At 44.7% G+C, this 22819-nt stretch overlaps 1 protein-coding gene and 1 long non-coding RNA gene across 3 annotated transcripts; one reads left to right on the top strand and one right to left on the bottom strand.

The window, feature by feature from the left end:
• Positions 1 to 916: 916 nt before the first annotated feature.
• LOC147004044 (uncharacterized) lies at positions 917 to 4167 on the bottom strand. The gene is made up of 3 exons (XR_015047218.1): positions 3849 to 4167; positions 1756 to 1824; positions 917 to 1606 (listed from the first exon to the last, which is right to left on the bottom strand). It is a non-coding gene; the product is annotated as an uncharacterized LOC147004044 (long non-coding RNA).
• Positions 4168 to 4397: 230 nt separating this feature from the next.
• Positions 4398 to 22727, top strand: CUNH1orf159 (chromosome unknown C1orf159 homolog). 2 transcript variants are annotated; one of them, XM_021160341.3, is made up of 10 exons: positions 4398 to 4563; positions 10047 to 10159; positions 12917 to 13010; positions 15236 to 15311; positions 18161 to 18256; positions 18577 to 18642; positions 19766 to 19903; positions 20230 to 20255; positions 20346 to 20376; positions 21686 to 22727. In XM_021160341.3, the coding sequence occupies exons 3-10, from the start codon at positions 12939 to 12941 to the stop codon at positions 21781 to 21783; spliced, it is 603 nt and encodes a 200-aa protein (XP_021016000.1). In that variant the 5' UTR covers positions 4398 to 4563; positions 10047 to 10159; positions 12917 to 12938; the 3' UTR covers positions 21784 to 22727. The 2 variants fall into 2 exon arrangements, with proteins under 2 accessions (XP_021016000.1, XP_029332549.1); XM_029476689.2 differs by lacking the exon at positions 4398 to 4563 and adding an exon at positions 4570 to 4713.
• The last annotated feature ends 92 nt before the right edge of the window (positions 22728 to 22819 follow it).

The following is a 22819-nucleotide window of genomic DNA, read 5'->3' as shown; positions in this document are numbered from 1 at the left end:
AGGTAAACTTCCCTTGAGAAGCATTAGTTAATAAAATACTTTCCACTTAGGAAACAATATATACTGAAAGATTAAAACTTTTGGCTTCTTGTAAAGAAGCAGAAACAATAAACATTTTTCTTACATAATGTAAAGCTATATTAGCCATACATAGAGGCAAAATTTTCTAGTGATTACCAGTTTACTAGAAGCAAAAATCTTTGAATTTAAGCATTATTTTAAACATCTGAATAGATCTGTAACACTGTTAAAAAGAAATTTTCTTGAACACAGGGAAAAACTTTTTTAGGCATTGTTTGCAAAACAAAAGAAAAGGCCACAAGCCGCTCTGGGACTGCCCAGAGCCCTGTATTGACTCAAAGGTAAAATACCTTTTAATCTGAGCATTAATCTTAAATTTGCAATCAAACTGCAAGCTGCAGTCAATGGAACAATGGCAGTTTTAACCATAATTTTTAAGTTTTTGTGCAAGGTTAGGATAATATCTACAACTTTGGGAAAGCAAAACCTATGTTTAAAACAATTTATCACTGTTAAAATCAATATTAGAAGCATTACTATCATATTACAAAGTTTGGATATCAATTAATACCTATGAATACCTATTAAAGCAAGCTTTAACGCTTTAATAAAGAGGCATTGCTTTATATCTTATCTTAAATTTTACTATTTAGGATAGGAACCACATTAATCATTATCTAAACTAGAAATATCTTAAGAGACTCAGCCTCTGAAGCTTAATCTCAAACTCTAACTCGCTTCAGGGCCTCACCAACTTTCTCCCAGGTTCCACAATCTATCGTTTTTTCTTCTTTGAACCATGGACAACAGCTATCTATCTTATCTAAAAGATTTCTTACTAATTGTACTTCAAGCCTTACTCCTTTTTTCTTAAGCAACTCCTGAAAACTAAAAACAACCGCCTGATCCATGATTTTGAACCCTTCTTTCTTCCACCTAAGCAGTTTTCTAAAAAACTGCGGCACACCGCCTGTCTCCGTATCTAGTTCCGATTAACGAACTGCTGACCCCAAGCAGAAACAGTGTTGGGTCAGCACTGGTTCAAACTTGATTCGTATCCTACCGCATCCTCAGCAACACTTTACAAAACTGAAATTTTTTAGGCTAGCGCTAGCATGTGTACCTGTCCGTTGCTCCGATGCTCCTCCGATACGAAGATCCTTTCCTTTCTTGTGGAGCTCCACACAGCAGTCGTTTCTCTTAGCATCCCTCTGCCATTCTTCAGGTCCCAGTTCTGGCGCCAACTGTTGCGGCCCGCCCGCAGTCCACAACACGAACGGTTCACTGAGAAAGGCAGTTCAGGCTGAAAAGAGAGGAAACTAGACGGGGTGGAAGAAACAATGGAGTCAAGACAACAAACATTCTGATCAAGACTCAATTTTATTAATTCCAGACACTCAGTTTATAAAGGAAGGGGGAGGGAACCCAATTTCCCGCCAAGTAACTCAGGGTCCAGTAGCAGGACGAACACGTGTGTGCCTCCAGGCAGCAAAGGCAGGTTCCAGCAGTAGGTAGGCGTGGCAGGACGAATGAGCCGGTAGCTCCACCCTTGAGCAGGCAGGTTCCAGGCTGGGGGGAAGGGAGGCTACAGAAAATCTTTATCTTGGGTGTTCACGTAAAACTTCCAGCCTCCCCCCTCCTCAAAAAAAAACCTTCCAGGCATATGGTCATAGTAGTTGGGGGAGGTAAGAAATACCAAGGCAAGCATAGAGAGACAGAGAGGAGGGATCCTACCCTCAGGTATAGGCAGTAGGCAGCATAGGCTGTTGATTGACAGGAGTTCTTAATTGGAGTCCATTTGACCTGTGACAGGTGGATCAAAGTTTCATGACTCCCTAAAGCTTACAAGATTTTTTTTAAAAAGAGATAAAATTTTTAGACACATTAGCATTACCACTATTGTAATCTGTACTGAAATCCACATTGTAGAAAGGAAAAAACAAAACAAACAAAAAAACAACCAATAGATTCATGCCTTCAAGTCACAGCAAAAGCTATAGCTCAGAATTAAAAGCACGAGCACTCTTTCATCTGTTCAGAGGGTTGGATGTATAGATTGGACAAAGATGCTTTCAGCATGGTAAGCTTATTTTTTTTCCCCTTGGGACAGAGTTTCTCTGTATAATAACCCTGCCTGTCCTGGAACTCGCTTTGTAGACCAGGTTGGTCTCGAACTAAGAGATCCTCCTCCCTCTGCTTTCCTGACTGCTGGCTGATAAAGAAGCAATTTTAAGTCTATACTTAGAAGATGACCAAGGAAACTTAAAATTTTGCGCTCTTGACTATAACTGGATTAGACAGTGCTTTGCAAGAGTTAGAGTGGTGAATTCTATGTATAGGGATTTGAGGTCCAGAAAACCTTAGACTATCCTTACCCTCCAAGGCCAAATAAACTTACTGACTACAGTACTATTACAAAATGGGCTGGGGTTAGGTTTGTTATCAGCTCCACGGAGATGGCACCTCAGGAATTCTTATCCTAACCCTGGGCCCAACGCAGGGAAAAGGGGGTGGAAAACCCACAAATCCCCAAGTGGGAAAAAACTACCAATCCCTGAACTTCACACACACACACACACACACACACACACACACACACACACACACACATCACTAATCCCTAAGCATGAAAGTCTACCAATCCTTGAGATTCCCAAGCTCAGGACTTGAAATCCTCACTCTGGACATCTCTGCCCTGAGAAGCTCCACCCTCTCCAAAATTCTTATTTTCACTGCCCTGTGCCCATTTCCCTGATGTCCTCTCCTGGGAGCAGAGGGCATCTGTCCCTGGATTTGTCCCTCTTCCTGGATTCTTCCCTTGAATAAATAGCCTTTATGAGATTCACTGCCTGGAGTTATTCTGTCATTGGAAGAAGCCAAGAAAAGAAGCTAAGAAGTTGAGGCTCCTGAGCTCCTCAGCTCAGTTGGGGACACCCTCCCCTGGGATCTGCAATGCCTCTGCTGAGGAGGCTTCCTCTCAGAGCTGTGTGGTTCCTGGGCTCCCGTGTCTCAGGATACCCTTTCCTTGGGACACCACCATCTCAGAGCTGTGTGGTTCTTGGGTTCCTGAGCCCCCAGACACCTTTCCATCCCACCAGAAGCATTTATAGTGAGAGAAGAGGTACTAGTGTCCTGTGTATAACTCTTCCCCTCATACTCACTGCCTAGCCAAAGCTCCATGGACGTCAAGTCTCTGATGAACATACTCACACAACCCTTTCAAAGTCATCCGTCTTTTCCTAATATTTGCCAGAAATACTAGAGGTCCTGGGGGTAGCCCAGAGGAAGTACAAAAAACCAACACAAACAGAAATCCTGTCTGTCCAGATGTCACTAATTTAGGAAGAATCTAGTCCATTTTACCACAGTCCCACCCCCCCACCCCCACCCCCTGTGCTGCTGTAGTCACTGCGGCTGACCAAGAAAGCCCACAGCTTTATTCTTAGATCCACTGGGCCTTAGGGTAGAATTCCAGAGAAGAGTAAATCGCGGTGGTGCAAAGAATGCTAAGTTGTCTGACCAGCTCTACCAGATCAGAGAAACTGAGGTCATGTCAGAGGAAGTGAGGAAGGCCTAGCAGAGAGCAAACGCTGGAGGCAGCTCGAGACCAGGGTGCAAAAAACAGAACCAAGCCTGACAGATACTCTCTAATCTTTGTTCAAAACAGAGCCCTGGTGCACACTTTTGCTCTTTTCCAGGGGCGATCTAGTGGTTCAACCCCACTTCAGAGAAGATGTAAGCTTTCAAAAAATACAATGCCTCCTCCTTATGTTACTGTGGTGCGTCCAAGGAGTTTTAGGATAGCTTCTGTGAAGAAGCCTAACTACCTGAGGCTTCCAAAGTGAAAGAGACCGGGGCGATCAGGTAGCCCAGAGACAAGACTCCTCCTAAGCATTCCACTTGGTGACCTCAGAGGCTCCATGCTCAGTTTAAGAGTGGGTGTGGCTTCCCATTTGGGAGGAACCAGAGTCCAGCTCCCTGAGCAGACACACCAAAGATGTATTAGAAAGTCCAGATTTTTACAAAAGAATTAATTTGAACTTTGTCTTCATTTTGAAATGGGGCTAGCCAATCACAAACTATAGCCAGTTAAATATTTCAAAGGTTCCCGTAGCCTTGATTGGCAGTTCTGAATTCTTTTGTGATCCTCTTGGATCGAGGCGGACGTTACACTCCATAGACTTGCTTAGAATCAAGTCAGACACTGGTGGTCGGCCACCTAACAAGGACTACGATGATTGGCCGCCCCTAGGAATATTGGGGAATGTAGTCGTTTCCTTCCCACTCTACTCCTCCCTTTACCCTCCCTAGGTTCAAGTCCTCTTGGACTACATTTCCCAGTCAGAGCTCTGAATGCAAACCAGGAGAGAATCCTGGACAAACGCACTTGGGCGAAGGGGCCGTTAGGAGTTGTAGTTTTTTGCCTAAAGCAGCCCTCGCCAACGCCTGGGCGGGGGCGGATCAGAGACTACAAGTCCCAGGGGGCGCTCGCAGGGCGTTCGCTAGGCGGCCGGTACGAAAGAGGAACTCGGCTGGTGTGTGGTGAGTGAAGGCCCTGGTCTGACGGAGGTGGTGGCTGCAACTACACGATAAAGGCTCCGGGTAGCCCAGACTCTGGGACTCTGAGACTAATCCAAGGCCTAGCGGGACAGTGCCTACCTCTCTGCCTGCCATTTTGTCAGTGATGAGGCGGTACGGATGGAGCCGGGAGTGGAGCATGGTGGTTGCGCGAATGGACAGATGGAGGGAAGGGGAGGTTGAAAGGGAAAATGGACCGCAAGTAGCACGGAGGTGCGCGGAGCGGAGCAGGACGTGGGAGATGTGGGACTTCCGTTGGTCTGTTGGTGTCATGAAGTGGTCGAGGTCCTCCCACGGAATGTGGTCTTCTTGAGGACTTTGCTGTGAGAACCACTATATCAGCGTATTACAAATCCTTCAGCATTTCGGCGTTTGGCCTTTGCAATTTCTCCACACAACTGTATTCTTACCGAATTCTCAACTCAGTAAATGTAAAGGTGTCGAACTTAGCCCAGTATTTTGTTTTTATTGTTTTGAGAAAGGGTTTGGCCATGTAGCCCCTGCCAGCTTCTAACTTGCGTCTGTTGTCTCGTAATCTTATTGGGTTTTCTTAGTATTACTGCAGTGTACAAAGAAGGCAAAACTGGTTTTTTGTTTTGTTTTTAATTTGTGTGTTTGTGGTGGTGTGTGTGGCCTAGGTGGGGTGGGGGCAGGATTTGAATCTGGGGCTTTCTCACATTTTGGGCCCGGGCTTTACAGCTCCTGCTTCTCCTCTACTATAAATCCTGCAAGAAAGTCATGGGTTGGCTTCACCAGGTTGATCCAGGTTACAAACATAGTTTGGTAACTACGTTAAGAGCTAGACAATAATTTGAGTCCGTTTTTATTTTTAGAAGCTCCTAGAAGGAACTACAGATTTGAATTATGCAGATAGTTTCTTTCTCTTCCCCCACCCCCCTTCTTTTTCTTTCTTTCTTTTTTTTTTTTTTTTTTTTGGTTTTTCGAGACAGGGTTTCTCTGTGTAGCCCTGGCTGTCCTGGAACTCACTTTGTAGACCAGGCTGGCCTCGAACTCAGAAATCCGCCTGCCTCTGCCTCCCGAGTGCTGGGATTAAAGGCGTGCGCCACCACGCCCAGCTTCTTTTTCTTTCTTATTTTGAGACAGGTTGGCCTGGAACTCGATCTGTAGACTAGGCTGGAATTAAAGGCATGTGGCCCCATAACTCGGCTAATAGTTTCTTTTCTTGACTTCCATATCCTGGCCTTAATACTCTTCCCCAAAACAAAGCAAGCACATATCTTGATGAGTTTAACTCATCTTAGGTGAGCTCTTTTGTCCACTAGCAGCATCTGTCACAACCTTTCAGAACTGGCTTGCATTTGTTCATGTTAATTTGGATCTATAAGGTAACTCATTTAAAGAACATTGCTACCAGGCAATGGTGGCACACATTCCCAGCACCTGGGAGGCAGAGGCAGGCAAATCTCTTGAGTTCCAGGCTCCAGGATAGGCAGGGATGCATAGAAAAACCCTGTCTTAACAAAACCAGATGATGATGATGATGGGTATTTCTTAGGGAGTGGAGAAATGGCTTCGTGGATAAGAACAGGTATTCAACAAGAAAACCTTAGTTCCAGTCCCTGTACCCATGTCACACAGTCACCTGTAACTCCAACTTTAGGGTCCATTTCCCTCTTTTGGCCTCCACTGACACCTGCATTTTATATTTATAAATATATACACCTGTAATTACCTATTTAAAAATAAATCTTTTTTTAAAAATCCAACTATGTGCTGGGCAGTGGTAGTGTATGTCTTTAATCCCAGCACTTGGGAGGCAGAGGCAGGTGAATTTCTGAGTTTGAGGCCAGCCTGGTCTACAGAGTGAGTTCCAGGACAGCCAGGGCTACACAGAGAAACCTTATCTCAAAAAACAAAAACAAACAAACAAACAAACAAAAAAATCCATCTATGTGCTGGAGAGATGACTCAGTAATTAAGAGTACTTGCTGTTCTTGCAGAAGACTGAGGTTGAGTTCTGTAGGTGCCTGGGCTGGTCTCAAACTCAGAATCCCTCTCCCTATGCCTCTGGGGATTAAAAGCCTATCCCTCCACTCTTGGTGCATTTTTATTTTTCATTTTGTGATCTATTGAGTTCAGTTAACGTCTGTTGGAATGTTAACTGATCTTGTTGTTAGATTGATCTTGCACAAGTAGCCGTAGCTGCAGTGAGCTCGTGTGCAATGGTTATATGACATTCATAAGATAGCAGTTTACAACATTATTCCACATCCTCTGCTTTTAAATTCTTTGTTTTCTTTTCCACAATCTTCCCAAGCCTTGGGGAGGGGAAGGTTGAAATCGATGTCCTATTTAGGACTGAGCACACTTATTTTCAGTAATTCAACAACCAGATAAATTTACATATATATATAATTTGTTAAGCCAGGATCTCACTATGCAGACAGGCTGATCTTCAACTCACAAAGATCTTTCTGCCTTGAAAGTGCTGGGATTAAAGGTGTATGCCATTATGCCTGGCCTAGATTATCTTTTAAGAGAGAATACAATTGCATGTAACATTTTAATCTTTGGCACATGCCAGTATGTTATGTCACTGTCCAGGGCCAGATGTATTCCATTCTTCTGAGGGGGCATTTAGGATATTTTCCTTTCTAGTGTTACCAGGGAAATAAGAGGTGGTGTCCAACCAACATCAGGGAGAGATCTAGCTTCAATGGTATCCAAGGCTGCTACTCCTTGCGTAGCTACCTAATGATGAGAATCTATCTCAAAAGAAAATCAGCTTGAAAGACATCATCTACTACATAGTTTGAGACCAGCCTGAAATACATAAGACTGTACACACATGCACAGTGGTCTGTAATCCCATGCTGTAACCCTAGCACTTTGGGAGGCAGGGGCAGGAGTTGAAGTTGAAGACCAACCTGGTCTACATAGTGATGTAGTGAGTTCCAGGCAAGGTTGGCCTTCATAATGAGATCCTAATTCAAAAAAATAAAAAGGTGTGGCAGAGATAGCTCAGTTAAAAGTGCCTGCAGAACAAGAATGAGGATGAGTTTGTAGCCACAGTGCCCACATTAATGGGTTCTTGAGCTCATTGACTGGTCAGCTGAGCTGCATCAATGAACTCCTGGTTCAATGAAAGAGCCTGTCTCAAAAAATACAGTGGATGGGGACTGGGTAGATGGCTGAGGGTAAAATGTGTGTGTAAGCATGAGAGCCTAAATTCAGATTCCCAGTCCCTATTGAAAAAGCAGGTGGTGTACATCCCTCATCCCAGTTTGAGTGGGTAGAGGGAAAACAGACAACTCCTCAGGGCAGGCTGACCATCCAGAAAAAAGTGATGAGAGGTCTAGGTTCAGTGAAAGATCCTATCTCAAAAAATAGAGTGGAGGGCTGAGCATAGTGACCCACCTTTAATTCCAGCACCAGAGAAGCAGAGGCAGGGGAATCTCTGTGAGTTCAAGGCCAGCTGGTCTTCACAGCTAGTTCTAGGACAGCCAGGATTATAGAGAGAGACCTGTCTCCAAAACAAACAAACAAACAAAAAATGGTGGAGAGTGATAGAGGAAGACATGCATCTCCTGTCTCTGAGCACCACACGTGCCATGGGAAACTGAACCCATATACACATGCACTACACAAACTAAGGTGGAGAGTAGTTAATGCTGACTTCTGGTATACACACACTTCTAAACATGTGTATACACCACACACAAGAGAAAAGTACGCATAGGACCCACATAGTGAAAGAAGAGAACTGACTCTCACAAGTCGTCTTCTGACCTCCATGCATGGCTTAGCAGATGTGTATATATGACATAAACAAATAATCAGAAACTTAAAAATTACATTCAGAATGGCTGAACCAGCGACATGGCTGAGTGGATAGAGGGGTTTACAGCCAAGGCTGACAACCTGAATTTGAACTCTGAAATCCGCATGGTAAAAGAAGAGAACTGATTGTTCTCTGATGGCCACATACATGCTATAGCATGTGTCTGGTGGCATGTATGTGCATACTCATGCACACACAGTGCGAATAAGTACATGTTACAGAACTGCCATATCTAATTGGAAGATAATCCAATTAAAACACAAAAGATGAGAAAAGACAGTTCATTAGGACACACGTGTGACTAATGTCATGAAAAGATGCCAACCGTTACTAGTCAGGGGGATGCTGATAACATGAGATACCACTAGGTGCCCACCAGTACATTACCAGATATTGGTGATAACATGAGATACCACTAGGTGCCCACCAGTACATTACCAGATATTGGTGAGGATGCAACACCTTTGAGCCCTTCTGCTTCACTGGTGGGAAAGTAAAGAGGTACTACTAAAAGTTTGACAAACATACCTCTCTGATCCAACACAAATTCCTTGGTATTTACCTATAAGAAATAGAAATACAGGTTCAAAAAACAAAAACAAAAAAAAGAAATACAGGTTCACATAGTGTGTGCTCAAGGCCCTGTGATTTCCCAAATGATAGAATCAGATCAAGTAAAGGGAATGAAGTATAGCCTCATAACAATCACATGGTAATGAACAGAACAGGTATAACAAAGCACACTTAAAGATCCTTAGTGCTGAATGACAGGAACCACTTACACTGTATGTTCTATTTATATGAAATTATAGATTGCAGTGACAAGGTCAGCTTGGTTGCCTGGAGCTTAGGTTGAGGAAGCAGGGGGGGGGGTGTCGGGGGGGGGTTCATAGAAGGCTCCAATCCTGATAGCTTTTTGCTGCAGTGGTGGCCTCATAGGTACACATTTTTTCAGAGCCCCCTGACTTGTCTATTTGAAGTAGATGTTGGTTATTGTATGGAAATTATGCTTTAGTACTGTTGACATGTAACAAATGGCAGTGTTGATTAATGTTGGACTTTTTTTTTTTTAACTTGACCTAAGCTTAGGGATGCTCTTCTCAGAGAGCGCAGAAGGGTCTGTTTAACATCTGGAAGTTTTCCTCCAGGGCAGGTCTATGGGTGAGCAAATCTTAAATTCACAGAAAGGTTGAAATTTAATTACATCCTACAGTTGAGGGGCAGCTAGACTATGATATAAATATGTCTCTAAGAAGATTTCATACCTTAGAAAGAAGAGTTAAGTCAAGGACAGAATGTATTTTGAAACCCAGCATGCATTACTGAAACAAAACACATGTACTGATGAGTGCCAGAAAGGCTCTGGATAAGGCTTCAAAGATAACTCCTGCAGGCCTGAACACCACCTCTTGTGTCTTGCAGTGTGGTCATTGCCTTGACAGTCCTGGCTTAAATCCAGTATAAAGTGAATTACAGTACAAATTCCTACTTCCCCTGCTCATAGGACTAGACCTATATCATCCTGAACCCCTAAGGGTCATGTGGACCCACATAATCCCTCAAGTGGGACTTCCCACTGCCCTAGGCCAGAGAGTATAATTCCTCATTTTTAGCCTCAAACTGAAACTTCTCTGCATTCTCTTAGAATTCCTCTTTCTAGGAAGCTCAGACTACTATTGTTCCAGAATTGGAAATGCCCGGCTTGCCTGCTCCTTCAATGCTTCAGAGGCCGCTGCTAAGTAAAAAGTCTTCATAGAGGTAATTATTATTATTATTTTTTTTTTTTTTTTTGAGACAAAATCTCATGGTGTCTCAGGTTGGTCTTGAATTTACTATATAGCTACCAAGTGTTTGGATTACAGGTGTATACCACCACCAACTCATGTGATAAATGGAAATAAAACTCAGGGCTTTGTTTATGCTGCATAAGCACTTTACCAACTGAGCTACATCTTTAGTCTCTTAAGAGGTAACTTAGCAGGGCAGTCGTTTAATCCCAGCACTTGGGAGGCAAAGGCAGGCAGATTTCTGAGTTCGAGGCCAGCCTGGTCTACAAAGTGAGTTCCAGGACAGCCAGGACTACACAGAGAAACCCTGTCTAAAAAAAATAAAAAAATAAAAAAGAGGTAACTTTATTTGTTTAAAGTTTGATTTTCCTTTAATGTGATTGGGTGTTTTGCCTGCATGCATGTCTTTGTACCACATGCATGGATGCAGTGCTTTCAGAATTGAAATTACAGACAGCTGCTATGTGGATGATAGGAAATGCACCTAGGTCCTTTGGAAACACAGCCAGTGTTTTTAACCACTCAGCCATTTTTCCAGTCCAGGTTTTGTTTTTTTGAGAAACCTACTATGTAGTTCTGACTAGCGTGAAGCTCACTAGGTAGACCAAACCATACCCAGTTAACTTTTTGTTGTTTTGTTTGTTTGGTTTTCAAGACAGGATTTCTCTATGTAGCCTTGGCTGTTCTGGAATTTACTCTGTAGACCAGGCTGATCTCGAACTCACAGAGATTTGTCTACCTCTGTCTCCTGTGTGTTGGGATGAAAGTCATGAACTACTACCACCAGGCCAAGTATTTGTTTGTTTGTTTGTTTTGTTTTTGTTTTTCGAGACAGGGTTTCTCTGTATAGCTCTGGCTGTCCTGGAACTCACTTTGTAGAACAGGCTGGCCTCGAATTCAGAAATCCGCCTACCTCTGTCTCCCAAGTGCTGGGATTAAAGGCGTGCACCACCACGCCCGGCAGGTTTTTTGTTTTTTAAGAGATAACTTTATGGCAAAAAAATATTTTTTAAATCTTATTTTGGACAGACTGATTTATAAGTATCACCTTATGAGTTAACATAAGTTTGTTGTAAAAGGTTTTAGAGAGAGAGAGAGAGAGAGAGAGACTGGAGATATGGCTTAGTGGTAAAGAGCACTGTTTTTGCAAAGGTTGGGATTTTAGCAACCACATGCTAGCTCACAATTGTCTATGACTCCATTTCCAGGAATCTGATGCCCTCTTCTAGCCTCTGTAGGCACTAAGCACACATGTGATGCACATACATACAGTTAAAACATTCATATACATAAAATAAAGTGATTTTTAAAAAAATGGATGTGGATGTAGCTCAGTTGCTTACCTAGTATGCACAAAGCCTTGGATTCAATGCCCTGCCTTCATAAATCAAACTTTATAGTGCACATCTGTAACTAGAATACTCAGTGGTAGAAGCAGGAGATGAGAGAAATGGAGAGAGATGGCTCAGCAGTTAAAAACACTGGCTGCTCTTCCAGACCTGTGTTCTATTCCCAGCACCTACAGGGCAGCTTGCAACTGTAACTGTTGCAGTGTATAACTCTAGTTTCAGTAGATCTGATGTCTTTTCTGGCCTCTGCAGGTACCAGACCTGTTCATGGTACACTAACATATATGCAGACAAACACCATATATGTAAAAAAATTTTTAAAGTTAAAAACAAAAAGTAGTATTGTTACAGATTGAGTTCAAAGTTAGCCAAAGAATATATGAAACCCTTATCTAAAAACCAGGAAAAATTATTAAGACTGTACACATGATATTACCTCAAGGCTTTGAGGTAGGTGCATATTTTTCTCTAATATATGAACAATGAGGCACTAAAGCCAGCAGTTTGCAGGCACCAAGTATTCTAAGGTTTAAATCTTCTTGCAATATTTGTGCTCTTTTTTTGGTCTCTAGATCCGTCCTCTTATAACTACACTTTTTGTTTGTTGTGTTTGTTGATTTTCAAGACATGATTTCTCTGTGTAGCCCTAACTCTCCTGGAACTCACTCTGTAGACAGGGCTGGCCTGGAACTCAGAGATTCATCTGCTTCTGTCTCCTGAGTGCTTGGATTTAAAGGGGTATGCTACCATGCCTGGCTTGTGTCAGTACATTTTTAGGCTTGGGTATTACTCTGGACCAAGGTTTTACATCTTCTTGTTTCCCCAAGTTCATAATGACAGAATAGTATATCACTGAGAATCTCCAATGAACCCATGTCACCCCAAACCGTTAGCTAGCTAGCCGAAAGGAGGCCAAATATTGTTAGTAGTACTTAACATGTGATTAGGAGCTCACTAGGACAGGTGTGTGTCTACATCCCAGGAAATGAGAGGTACAGTGGCCTTGCTTTCGGAATCCTGAGAACATAATGCTTTTAGAAGGAGCACCAGGTCATCCCTCTCGATCAAGGCCTTGTCCACCTGCCCTGATTCCTGAGTTTTGAGCCTTAAAACTGCAATGGTCAGTCCTGTGAGCTCCTCACAGTCCTGTCTGTGTTGACAACTGGTCCCCAGGTGATGAGGAGCTGATATCTGTAGTTCTCATCCTGGAGGGACAGGTAAGGGTACTTTAACTACATATTGCTCCCCTGAAAAGCTACCCAACCGTTTCCATTAAAGCCTTACCCTCCCTGCCTTGGCCCTGTCCTCCCAGTTATGTCCCTCTCAGCCCCATCCACCCTTACTAGTACCTCCTCCTTACATACTGTTTTGTCTTGCAGATCTCCTTGTCAGCTCCCCAGCATGGCACTGCAGTGTCTCCTGCTCCTGACTGGCCTTCTGACGGGAGGCATGTGCAAGTCCACAGAAAGCAAGGTAGATAATCCTGTATCCAGTGGCATGTTGAAGCCTCCTCATAGACAATGGATCTTTACCCCATAAAAATTTCAGTCTTTGAACTTAGGGTTCATTGATACTAGCCTAACCTTGGTAGAATCCCCTTTGAGTCTACTAGAGATATCTGAAATCTACCTATCACCTGTTTTTTGTTTTTTTGTTTTGTTTTGTTTTTCTGCTTTCTAGAAGTTTCTTTGCCAGATTTACTTATTGCTATAACTAACTTAGAATCACCCTCAGAGCTGCCTGCTCAGGTGATGCGCATACTTAGGAGAGCTCGTGACTGGTAGGCACACATGGTCAGGCATCGTAGCTCCCACCAGAAGTAGTTGAACAAAGCCAGTGACCCTCCAGTGGGGTGAGATTTAGTATCTTTAATGGGGGTGCCATTATTCTGCCTCCCAAGTGAGACAGGATGGGGGCCTCACTGTTTAGGGGCGATGGTATGAGGAATCCCTTACTGACTTGACCAAGGGTAATAAAAGGGATGGCTTGTGCACCGGGCCTTGATCTTTCCCATGCTTTGTCCCTGTTACCCTCTAGACATTCCTTTCTATTAACCAAGCTCAGGTCACAAAAACAGAAGTGTCAGGCATGGTCATACAAACCTGTAGTCCTATCCCACAGCAGTCTGAGACAGTAGGACTTGCCTACATAATCGATCCTTGTCTGTCTGTTTGCCTGCTTCTCTCTCTCTCTCTCTTTCTGAGATAGGGTTTCTATGTCCTGAAATTTGCTCTGTAGACCAGGCTAGCCTCAAACTCAGAGATCTGAAGTATTGGGATTTAAAGGCATGCCACCACCTGATAGGAACCCTGTCTTAAAAACAAAAATAAACAGGGTCAACAGAATGCCTCAGCAGGTAAGGACACATGCTGCCAAGCCTGATCAATTTGGTCCCTGGAACCCACAGTTAAAGAATTCCCCGGGGCTGGTGAGATGGCTCAGTGGGTAAGAGCACCCGACTGCTCTTCCGAAGGTCCAGAGTTCAAATCCCAGCAACCACATGGTGGCTCACAACCATCCGTAACGAGATCTGGCGCCCTCTCCTGGAGTGTCTGAAGACAGCTACAGTGTACTTACATATAATAAATAAATAAATCTTTAAAAAAAAAAAAAAAAAAAAAAGCCCAAAAGTTGTCTTCTGACCTCCATGTTCATGCCCCTACTCATATATGCACACAATAATAACAGTAAATGAAACATCTGCATATCATGGCATAGGCCTTTAATCCTAGCACTCAGTAGGCAGACACAGGTGGATCTCTGAGTTTGAGGCCACCCTGGTCTACATAGTGAGTTCCAGGCCAGCCAACGCTATATAATGAAAGAAATCTTGTCTCAAAATAAAACAATACTAATAAGTAAATTTTAGAAATTAAAAATAGTGAAAAGGCAAATAGTATAAGCTTTACATTTCTTGAGGGATGTTTCTAAGAAAGTATGATTGGACAAAGGGTATGATCTGGTCATTAACTAGGGACCTAACAAGGTTATTGTGCAGAGACCTCCCTGTATTGATAGATGTTGCTCTATCAATACAGGGAGGGCACCGCTCTCTGAAGGCCTTATCCTATCCTTGCAGGTAAAGGCAGGAGATAGTTAGAGACTTCCTTCTGAGCTCTCACCAATGTCTAAATACTCTATTTTAGGGTGGTTTGTTCTGTGCCACATCATGCCAGGCTGTCCAAAGCCCAGGCCCTAGGCCAGTTTATATAAACCTATTAGTTCATACCCTTGTAGGCCTTTGGGAAACTGGGTAGCTGTTGTTGGATACACCTGGTCAGATTCTAGCGTTATATTTGGTGGCTTATTCAGTCGTCAAATATTCACTGGTGATAGACTCTGCACAGTGTAGACCTGGAGCAAGTGGGAGAAGGACCTGTTGGATAGTGATTCATGTGACATGACAGGAATGTAGTCCAGATGCTTATGGATAGTTAGGTAGGTAACTCTAACCTGTTTGTACTAGTAACTCCCAGGCTTTATCTCTATGTCTAGGGCTGGAGTTTTCCTTGTGCTCTGCCAACATAGGCTGCAGCAGGAGTGGAGTAAGAATACTCACTTATTGATGGGGTGTCACTTGCCCCTAGAGAGTTTGGGGGTTTTGGATGATGAAACAGATAAGGCCCTTTTAAGACCAATGCTGTCCTTGACACGAGCTTGGTACTTACTAACCTGTCTCACTGATGTCTCTCCTCTAGGCCCAGCAACCTGAGTGTTGTATGGATGTGGTAGACTTCAATGCTACCTGCCTAGGTACAGGTCTATGTGGCCCAGGTAAGCATCATGGTTGCAAGTAAATAGTAGACCATTCACCACACACCACCAGCATTCCTGGATGGTTTTTACTCCTCAGTGACAAGACAGCTGGGGGGATGGAAGAACTTGGGGTAGCATAGGCTGTGGCATTGTGCAGAGAAGGCCTACCTACCTGGGCACTCTTCTTGAGCAACCTAACCACACCTTTGTCTAGTCCATGCAAGGACCCTGTGGGGGGACTGTTGTTCTGTAAAGGGCTAAGGCACAGGGAGGAGAAGATTCAGAAGAGGAAGAGGAAGCAGCACAGGGTTCAGAGGAGACTGAGCAGCTTTTGGAGGTATCTTTCTTTAAAGAGTTATTTATTTTTATTTTATGTGTGTATATATGTGCACCACATGCATACCTGGTACCCTCAAAGGCCAGAAGAAGGTATAAGATCCTCTAGAACTAGAGTTATAGATGACTGTGTGACTCCATGTGGATGCTGGGAACCAAACCCAGGATTTTTTTAAGAATCTCTCCAGCACCTCATGGAGTATTCTGACCCTGGAATATTCAGCAGTGTTTGAAGGCATTTTTTTTAAAGATTTATTTATTTATTATATGTAAGTACACTGTAGCTGTCTTCAGACACACCAGAAGAGTGAGTCAGATCTCATTACAGATGGTTGTGAGCCACCATGTGGTTGCTGGGATTTGAACTCTGGACCTTCGGAAGAGCAGTCAGGTGCTCTTACCCACTGAGCCATCTCACCAGCCCGTTTGAAGGCATTTTTGGTCATCATATCTGGTGCTATGAGTTCAGGATGATGCTTCTAGCATCTGGAGGTGGAGCCAGAGTACTGTTCACTAGCACAGGATGACTCCGCTACAGAGGACAATCCAGCCTCAATGTCAGCATGCCAGAGGTAAAGTCCCTGACCCACAAAAGATTCTAGGAGGCCATAAAGGCAGGGCTTTCTGAAAGCAGCTAACAAAGTTCAGAGCTGGTGAGAGAAAGCAAATGGGGCACCCAGGAAATGAAGACCAAGGTGAGATGCCACCCACAATCTTGACCTGTCCTGAGGCAAGACTCTGGGCTGTTTTGTTTTAGATTAGAATGACCCAGACCTATCCCTTTATCTGTCAAGGGGCACTCCTTGGCACATGTCCTGAGTTCTATTACACGCAAGACTACATAAATCCAGAGGGACTTCTCAGGGAAGCAAGTACCTCAAAACATTGGTCAGGTGTCATGTGAGAGAACATGGACAAAATGGTGAGGCTGGAGTAAGGTGAGGGTCAAGGATGAGTGTGGTGATAAATGGAAAAGGACATTGGTCTGTGGTGAGCAGAGAAAATGTGAGGATGCCAAAGGGCCTTTGTCAACCCTCTAACCTAAAGTTATAGCAGTTGAACTTTCCTGGGTTTCTTTTTTAAAGTTCAAGATAGCTCTGAGCATAGGTACAAGAATGGAGATAACCAAGTTTGTGTAGGGAGGCACAGGAGCCTTCAGGTCTACCACATGACTCTCTGGCCACCCTCTTTCCCTACAATAGCAATCCAGCAGCAGCCCTTGGTAGACTCAGTTGCATCTCAACACAGGAATTAGTGAAAGGGATGATTCTAGGGATGATTTCACTTATTTGTTTGTTTGTTTGTTTGTTTTATTTTTTTGCCACCAGTTCTCACTATGCAGCTCTGGCTGGCCTGGATCTCCTAGAGAACCACCTGCCTTTGTCTCCCAAGGGCTGGAATTGAAGGCATGCACTATCACACCTCCTGAGAATTGCACTTTTTGTACTAGGTTTTGTCTGGAGCACCCTATGTTCTTTGGTCTTGCCTTTAGTAGACACACATACTTCCAATAAGATCTACTTGATCCTTGAATTGATGCGACGAAGAAAGACCACTGTAGGAGACATGTAGGACTCCATGTTTGAGCAGGACTCTTCCACCCAAGTAGAACTGAGCAGTTGGGACTTTGTTCCTGTGTGGTCATTTGCCCATAGCATTGTTAAAGCTAAAATGAGCTGATGTCCCACTTAGACCACTTATCCATTGTTTTTGATACTGTCTCTGCCACCACAGAAAGGCTTCTGTCTCATCTCAACCATCTGTTCAGATCAGACGTTGTAACATTCACTGTTAAGGTTCAGTGACCCATGGTTTAGCTCTGTATACTGCTCAATATCCAACTTTGGGTACTAGTACCCAGTTAACATATATGGAACATATCTGCTCATCTTCTATGTTGGGGATGTTAGAAGTAAAGGCATAAGATGGTCTTCAGGATGACCTCACCAGAGGGGAAGCAGCTATCCACAAATCACTAGCCAGTGTAGGCTGGGTCACTTCAAGCATGAAGGTATAGCTTTGGTCAGTACCAGTCTGGGATAGAAATTTGGCTTGATCCTGCTACATAGACCCTAGGAAATGGCACAGGGACAACAAACAAACCTATGTACACCTGCCCCATGTAGAGACCCAAGTAAGGGCACAGTGCCGTACTTAGAGCTACACTTATACAAGGTAGGCAGCTATCTTGTCTCCTGGAGGAAGTGGTTCTGGTGGATAGTCAAGACCTTCAAATGGTACCTATTAATTTTAGGTTTCTGTCCCAAGCACTTTAGAATAGTCTCCTGAGGCATCCAGTGAAATAAATGACTGGCTTGGTAACAGACAGCCACAAGAACTTGGTTGAGAGCAGTATGCTTCCTGTTGAGTTTACTTTTTCTGGAATTGGAGCTTGTGCCTCCATAGACTTCCACCACATGTTAGTGTTCTTGAGTTGAAAATTACCAATTCACAATACAGAAAAGCTTACAGAAGACACTGAGATGATCTTGACTTACTTTGGCTGGAAAATCCTGTCTCCTCTGGTGCAGGTTGCTACAGGCACTGGAATGCAGATGGGAGTGCTAGCTGTGTCCGGTGCTGGAATGGGACCCTCCCGACATACAATGGCTCTGAGTGCAGAATTCGTATGTCTTCTCCAAGCTATCTGCCCCAGTTCCCCCAGACTTCACAGGGGTCCTCCTGTCCAATTTGGGGAGAAACCAAGGAACTACTGTAGTTGTCTTCTCCAACTACAAAGACAATACTCACCTTGCCCAGGAGTATTGTTTATCAGTGAGCAGCCCCTTCCGTCCCTCCCTGAGTGTTCTGTTTACTGAGGACAGCTGTGGGTATAAACTACTCCTTGCCTTCTCATCTCTAAGATGTCCCTTTAGGACTATATGTGGAGGCCTCAGTAGGGTCCCAGGCATGGCCCAGGCCTCCCCTCAGTTCTGCTCTCCCACAGTCACTGGCCGGGGCATGCAGTTTCCCATGAACAGAAGCACAGGGACACCTGGACAGCCACATTTTGGTAAGTCTCTTAGTTCATAAGTCCAGCACTGTGGTTCTGTCTGCGACCTGGGGCTGGGGCTTGGGCACATCATTAGAGTTAGTACTGGTACCAGTGCCAGTCCTGAAGTCAAGTATTTTCTGTAATGAACTCTGGGTAAGGAAGAGGTCTGGAGAGAGTCCAGCATCCCCTGGGACTAGGGTTATTTAGCTTGAGTATGGGCATGTGTTGGGATGCCATCGGAGGAAGATACTTCATGGTTTCCAAAGAGCTTCAGTTATTTAGTAGCAGCCCTCACTGCTACTCACTTATGCTCAGCCTTTGCTTCATTTCATGTCCACTGTGACCTCCAGGCCTTGTGGATTGCATTGCTCCATCCCAATTTGCTCTTACAGGATGTAGGCCTCAGATGAGACTACAAACACATAGGCCATACCTCCTGATCTGTTTTCAAGGAAGGGGCAGGCCCTATCACCTGATGCTTGAATCTCCAGAGCCTTCAGGCTCACCTTAAATGAAGGCCTAGGGAGTAAAGGGGTGTGTCTGGGTTAGCAGTGTGGTCAGCCAGGCAAGAGAATGGTCTGGGCCTAGTACTGCTAGAGAGAATATGCCCAAGGCAGAGGAGCCCCATATGTCAGTGAGCTAGACTGAGCTCCAATAGAAGACTGCCTCTTCTGAGGTAACAGAGTCACTTTAGGGACACATCACTCTAACCTGGGCTCATCCTTCAACAGTAATGGACAGCACTTCCCATAGCTGGCAGTTACATTGTTCTGTCAACTACCAACCCCTTAGTATGTCTTGACCCCAAACAAATGGAGATGAGCAGAAGGCAGCTGCATGTATCAGAAAGCAGGTGCAGTAGATGTGTCTGCTGCCAAAGCTGGAGGCTTTGACTGTCAGTCCAAGAGGCAGAGGCCAGTCTAATGGAGAGAGCCCAGGACCTGATTCTTCTGGAGCCAGGAATTATTCCTTGTCTTGTGACTAGATGTGTTGGGCTCATGGTGGCTCTGACCTGTGGCTGGCACCTAGTAGGGGCTCAGGTATGTTTGGGTAATAGTGAGCCCCAGGGGTTAAGCAAGGAGCACTGGATATCCATTTCCCCAAACCCAGGCTCTCCTGGCAGCTGTTGGTTTATCTGCAGGGGGTCCTCATGTGGCAGCTTCCCTCTTCCTGGGGACACTCTTCATCAGCACAGGCCTCATCCTCTCTGTGGCTGGATTCTTCTACCTCAAGCGCTCCAGTAAACTTCCTGAAGTTTTCTACAGGAGAGACAGAAGAGGTACTTCCCTCTATGGTTGAATTTCTACCTGCCTAGCTTCACAGGTACTATCCAGAATCTGACCCATGCAGGGCCTAGGGGCTCCCCAACAGCTACAGAGCAGGCACAGGGACTCCACTGTGTCTGGATACCACTGTGCTCAAACCCATCAACACAGAGTGCCTTTGGATGGTATTACAGCTGAGGATGTGAGGCTGGGCCCTGCTGCTTAGAGTTCCCCCAGGTAAGAAATGTGGCTGAGCAGCTGTCTAGGCTCAGTGTGCTTAGGGCACTCAGAGCTTAGGCAGCTGCTGGGCAGCAGAGTGACACTCCATTTTCTTCCCCAGCCCCTGTCCTGCAGCCTGGTGAAACAGTAAGTAACCTACCCAACTAGGCTGAAAACCTGGGTTGTGTGTACCTGTACCAGGCCATCGAAGTCTCACTCTGCCTTTCTCTTTTCAAGGCTGCAATGGTCCCCCTGCCACAGTCTTCAGGTACAGGCTGCAGCATGTTATGGGAGTTGGGTGGAAGGGTCTTACTGTGGGCCATCTTCAAAGCCTATTCTATGGTTTTATCCCCACATATAAAGGTTCTTCTCTAGGACCTGACTAACTTCATATATTCCAAGTCAGCTGCTCCATAAGGCAGGGGAAAGGGCAGGTGTTCAGCAAGCGCTACTCTTCTTACCAACCCACATGGTTTCCATGCTGTCTTCTCAGCATAGGGCCAGACTCCCAGCTTCTCTAGTCATGTCCAGTCTCGCTCTGCTTGAGACCTGCAAGGAACAGGTCAGTTCTTGAGCATTTCCCTGGCGGGCCTATCTGAGCATTTGTAACCTGGTATGTAGAAGAGGCCATGAGCAGAGAGGTTCCACAGCTACAAGCCACAGAGCAGATTTACTTAACTTCTTTCTCGTCTCATTGTCTTTCTTATACACTGGTCTAGAATAGAGAACCAGTGACAGTTTTTCTCTGTTGAAAATAAAGTAGATCCCTGATGAAGGATCTTAGACATACCTTGTTCCAATTAATACCTGTCTCAAGTTCTCCAAAGCAGCCTTGTCCCTGAGGACCTTACAGGTGTTGTTAGGGACCTGTAACACTATAGTTAGTGACTATGCAGCAAATATACACCCCGGCCACTGTAATAAAACTGTATCCCTTGATAGTTCTTTGAACCAGACATTAGAAATCAGGATGTGGGAGTGAGAGAGATGCATTTCAAGACCTGATGGATAGGGAATCCCTCGTGTCTCTTCCAGCTCCTAGTATCTCATACCTCCTGTGGCTTGTGGCCACATCAGACATGGCTCTCTTTCCCTCTGAAGAGAATACTAGTCATTGGGTTCAAAGCCTACCTGATTAATCTATGATGATCTCATCTTCTATCCTAATAGAATCTGCACAGACCTTTTTTCAAATAAAGGTTATGTTCATGGGCTTCAAAGCTCAGGGTGCAGTCTTGTCTTTCAAGGGTGCTATCTAACTCCCTGTAGTGCATAATGCAAGTATGATCTGTGCTTTTTTCTAGAGGAATAGCTGGGCTCTAATACAGGCCCAGGGGTGTGGCGTCTTGGGGGTGGGAGGGATCTGATAGGAAATAGCTGAGCTCCTGGGAGCCTCCATTAGAAGAAACTGCCTTTGTACAAGTGGAGCCTGATGAGCATCACTTTCTTGTTAGAATAAACAGCATACATGGGCTTTGTGCCCTGTGGTTATTCAATATGCTCCTGAGAACCAATAGTGCAGGCAAAGTCCTAAACTTACCTATCTCTGACTCAGCTTGTCTTTGACCCCATTTCAGTGAGGAAGCCAAGATACATCAGGCGTGAGCAGCACCCAGACAAGAATAGGGATCCTTCTGCCTTCTCTACAGTGGAGGCCCACATCAGCAACGTCTGATCTAGAGGTCAACTGAGACTTCACAGTACAGCAGTGGAGACCCAAGGCTCCCCTCCAGTGAGCTCACTACACAAAGGGCCTGGGGCTTAAGATATCCCAGAATTGACTCCCAATGGCAGACCTGTACGAATGCTAGGGGGATGCTAACCTCCATGCCATGAGATCTTCACTGTGTGGTTTAACAGGAGCAACCATCTGTGAGACTGAGGACTCAAGAGCAAGTCATGTGGGGTCTGTGCCCCTTAAGAGTAACAGCATCTATAACAGCTATAACACAGGCCTGATCCAAACAATCAAAACTTCTGGAGCCCACCCACTGGAGCCCATAGTAGACAGGACTCTCCATTACCACCGAGCTAAGAAGATGAAACCAAGGTTCCAACAGTGGAGAAAACACAGCCTGGATACTGGTATCAGAGATAGGTTGCTCTATTGTCTGCCTGCTAATTTAGCTGCTGACCTCTCAAGGCACATACATATTTCTCAGAGTTGCAGAATTGAGTGTCCTAGGTTTTCTGATTCCAGAAGCCAGCAGAACCTTGTCTTCCAGGGACAGACTTCCATCCAGCTACCTTTCAGGCTGGGTACTCAAAGTAAAATGTTTACCCATGGGGTCTCTATCTCTGAACACTTCAGGTCACTTGTCCCATTGGGCTTGTGAGGTCATGCTGGTTAGCAGTCCTGTCTTTGCTCTTCCAAGACTCTAGAAGCCTGTGAGCTGCTAGTGTGACTGGTGGTGTTGGCCATGTGTTCCTATAGAAGAAGGTACCCTGATTACCAGTGCCATCTGTGTATGATCCAAAGGTGTCTAGCATCTTCTTTGACATCAAGCACACATCCGATGTTATTCACAGTGTTATGAGTTTGCTTTCCCAGACTTGAACCAGTGACTCAGGTAGCAGCAGCAATTCAAAGTTGGACCAATTAAATTAGACTAGATCTTCTCTCTCCTCTAGCTTTATTGTTCCAAGGGTCTTGTATTCAGTGTGGTGTGTGTGGGCTAACTACCCCATTGCCATGTTCAGGGGACAAGTAG

This window comes from Mus caroli, unplaced genomic scaffold (assembly GCF_978045245.1).
Source record: "Mus caroli unplaced genomic scaffold, Mus_caroli_1 scaffold_6, whole genome shotgun sequence".
NCBI classification, from domain to species: Eukaryota; Metazoa; Chordata; class Mammalia; order Rodentia; family Muridae; genus Mus; species Mus caroli.
The sequence above is the reverse complement of the archived record's forward strand: the minus strand, read 5'-3'. Positions and strand labels throughout refer to the sequence as shown.